The sequence below is a fragment of the Macrobrachium nipponense genome, chromosome 1 (genome assembly GCF_015104395.2).
Source record: "Macrobrachium nipponense isolate FS-2020 chromosome 1, ASM1510439v2, whole genome shotgun sequence".
Classification (NCBI taxonomy): domain Eukaryota; kingdom Metazoa; phylum Arthropoda; class Malacostraca; order Decapoda; family Palaemonidae; genus Macrobrachium; species Macrobrachium nipponense.
The window spans coordinates 115,080,370-115,084,121 of record NC_087200.1 but is presented as its reverse complement, the minus strand read 5'-3'; the positions used below and the strand labels follow the sequence as shown (position 1 = coordinate 115,084,121).

Genomic DNA, 3,752 nt, shown 5'->3' with positions numbered 1-3,752 from the left:
GATTCAGAGAAGCCCCAGGAGAATTGAGAGGATTCAGTTGCATATTCTGGTTCTAAGGAACATCATAGGTGTTACTCTCTGCAGGGACTGATGGGCCCGGGACGGGCGGGAAAGGTCCGCCAAGTGTCCCGGGACATTGTGGCGGACCTGCCACGGGTCCCAGACTCCCAGGACAGGCGGGCGATGTCCACAACGTTTCCCGGGACGGTGGGCCGGGCCCACTACAAGTCCTTAGACGGGCGGGCGATGTCTGCCATGTGTCCCAAGACAGGCGGGCCGGGCCCGCCACAGGTCCCGGGATGGGCAGGCAATGTCCACCACAGGTCCCGGGACGGCTGGGCGATGTCCACCTTGTGTCCTGGTACGGGCAGACCGGGACCGCCACAGGTACCGGGACATGCGGGGGGGGGACCAATGTCCGCCACGTGTCCCAGGATGGGCGGGGGCCGGGCCCCACAAGGGTCCTGGGAGGGGCAGGTGAACTCCGCCATGGGATCTGGGATGGGCGGGCCCGGCCCACCACGGGTCCCAAGACAGGCGGGCGATGTCCACCACCAGATCCCGGGACGGACGGGCTTGGCCCAACATGGGTCCCAGGACGGGCAGGCGATATCCACCACGGGGCCCAGGACGGGCGGGCGATATCCACCACGGGTCCCGGGACAGGTGGGTGATATCCACCACGGGTCCTGGGATGGGCGGGCGATATCCACCACGCCACCACACGGGGCCCGGGACGGGCGGGCGATATCCAACCACGGGTCCCAGGATGGGCAGGCCAGTTCCGCCATGGGTCACAGGAAGGGCGGGCAAATGTCCACCATGTGTCCTGGGCCGGGCGGGCCGGGCCTGCCACCAGTCCTTTATACGGGTGGGCGATGTCTGCCACGTGTCCTGAGACAGGCCGGCCCGGCCCGCCACGGGTCCTGGGATGGAAGGGCAATGTCCGCTACGTGTCCCGGGATGAACCGCCACGGGTCCTGGGATGGGCGGGCAATGTCCGCCACGTGTCCCGGGACGGGCGGCGATGTCTGCCATGTGTCCCGGGATGGGCGGGCCGGGCCCCACACAGGTCCCGGGATGGCCTGGTGATGTCCGCCACAAGTCTGGAACGGACGGGCCAGGCCTGCCACGGGTCTTGGGATGGGCGGATGATTGCTGCCATGTGTCCCGGGACGGGCGGGTCGGGCCCCACACGGGTCCTGGGGATCGGACGGGCGGGTGATGTCTGCCATGGGACCTGGGACGGACGGGCTGGGCCCGCCACTGGTCCGAGGACGGGCGGGCAAATGATCATCAACAACTAAGGCAACACTGGGAAACATATCAAACATTCTCTTTCGATCTTATGCCAGACCAGCAATATCTTTTTGAACCTGTCAATCTTATCTGACATTCGAAAAATTGAAGAATTCCTGCCTTGTATGGACAAATTAAGCTGATTCAGAAGCAAAAATACATCACTCAAATAGGCTAACTTAGTAACCCAGTAAGTATCTTGAAACATTTTTGCCCAATCGGATATTCTGTCTTTCAGTAACATTACTAACTCATTGCGTAGTTCAAAGACACGTGTTAAAACCTTACCTTGTGAAAGCCATATCACTTCTGTATGGTATAGCAACCACTGGTGTTCACTCTCCATATCTTCACATGGTAGTGTGAACAAACGTAAATTGAGTGCATTGGCCTTTACAAAAGTCACAGCTTTAACAGTTTCCAATAAAACACTATTGAGTTCCACATTTCTCGATGAATCATGGTGTGTAGCTTTGCAGTTGGGGGCAACCTCCTTAATCTTTGCTGTGGAACCTGAGTAACGTCCTGTCATTGCTGTCACTCCGTCTGTTCAGATACCAACACAACACTCCCATTTAACCCATTTTTTACTACATAGTTATTCAAAGCGTCAAAATGTGCAGCACCCGTAGTGTGATGACAATTCATGGGTAAATAGCAATTCTTCCTTAAAGTCATCACTGTATTTATATCTTATATAAACAATTAAAATAGCAATTATTTGCAACATTGGTAGATTCGTCAATTTGTAGAGCGAAGTATTGTGATGCCTGTAGTTGCTGCAACAACTGATCCTCCACATCTGCTCATTCAATAATCCTCATCGTTACCATATTATTTGATAGGGATATGTTTCAAATCTTAGTGAGAGATGACTCGCCAAACATTTCAGCACATACTCGTATATCTTTCACACATGGCATTATTAAGTATCCTCCAATACTGCAAGGTTTTTTAGCTTTTGCAATGCGAAGTGGCACTTTGCAAGAAGCTCTCAAAGCAGCCTGATTTGGAGAGAGAAATTTCTGAAGGCTTTATCTTTCACGCGAAGTTTGTTAAGCTTTCTTTCAAAATATTCCTGAGGTTTCACTGCTAATTCACTGTGATTTGTATTGAAATGTCTTTTTAACTTGGACGGTTTCATTGTATCATTAGAAAGAATAATGCCACATACTATGTACTTGGGTTGGTCACATTCACCTTCATTTATTTTAATAAACCCAAATTTCATTATGAAGAATCATATTTCCGAACAAAAAACTACGGTTAGCCGCATTTTTTTACTCTCTTAGTTTGGAGGCTCAGATGTTCCTTCATCACGCTGTTCACGCATCTCATCACTGGCGCAGGGAGGTGACCTGTAATGTTAGCTGTTGTGTTTACCTTCCGTTACGATGTCTTCATCATCATTAATACTATTAATCCTGTGACCATTATACAATTAATAGTCACACTCAATATATTTCATTTTTTAATATAAGTCACTTAATTGAAATAAAAATATATAAAGTTAGTTTGACAGATTATTATTTTTCTAAGATTATGAATAAAATGATAAGTATCGAGTAAAGCAATTTTGGCGGGCCAGCAAATCATACACCACGGACCAGCACCGTCCGCGGACCATAGGTTGGGGTGGGGACCACTGTTCTAGAACATTTGATACAAGATGCTGAGGGCATTTCCGGCCTACTCCCGCTGACTCAGATGTGTCCAAAGTGAAATTCGATCAAACAGCCTGTGCCAAATTATGCTGAGTTATGCCAAGGCCGAAAATGAACAAGCATTCACTTATGCACTGAATGTGGCACTCTCACCTGATCATAGACATAAGAGCTTGGCCACCGCCTTATGTTGACCTCTCCCGTAGTGGAGGTAGTGTCGTCAGTAGACCTCATGCAGTGCACTGTAGGCATTGCTTAAGGTTCTTTGCAGCGTGCCTTCGGTCCTTAGCTGCAACCACTTTCGTTCATTTTGTGTACCTCCTCTCATATTCTCTTTCTTCATCTTACTTTCCAACTCCCCTTATACTTGATCCACAGTTCAACTGCGAGGTTTCCCTCCTGTTACACCTTTCAAACCCTTTACTGTCAATTTCCATTTCAGAGCTGAATGACCTTATAGTTCCCAGTGCCTGGCCTTTGACTTAAATTCTATATCCAACTTATGTCAACTTCGAAACAAATCGTGCTTATTTCACGTTGACTCTGCATCTTCATGTGTCACTGTCATTTCACTGCTTGGAGATTGCTTCTTCTGGAAACACATTTTTGTGCACCTCAGAAATATGGCACACTCCCGTATTAAATGATTACTTTATCAATGCAGCTAGAACACCATGCAACACAAACTTATGATCATGTAAGAGTTCTGTATAGTCAATTTCTTCCTCTTCTTTTAACGCTGGTAACGTAGTTATCTCCGATGCGTCCGCTAATTCCACCATACCATGA

The 3,752-nt window shown here is 49.1% G+C and overlaps 1 protein-coding gene across 1 annotated transcript; it reads right to left on the bottom strand.

Moving 5' to 3' along the window:
* Positions 1–231: 231 nt before the first annotated feature.
* LOC135218914 (basic proline-rich protein-like) lies at positions 232–3,215 on the bottom strand. Its single transcript, XM_064255357.1, has 2 exons — positions 3,117–3,215; positions 232–1,266 (listed from the first exon to the last, which is right to left on the bottom strand). Exons 1-2 carry the CDS (start codon positions 3,213–3,215, stop codon positions 232–234), a joined length of 1,134 nt encoding a protein of 377 aa, XP_064111427.1.
* Between the last annotated feature and the right edge of the window lie 537 nt (positions 3,216–3,752).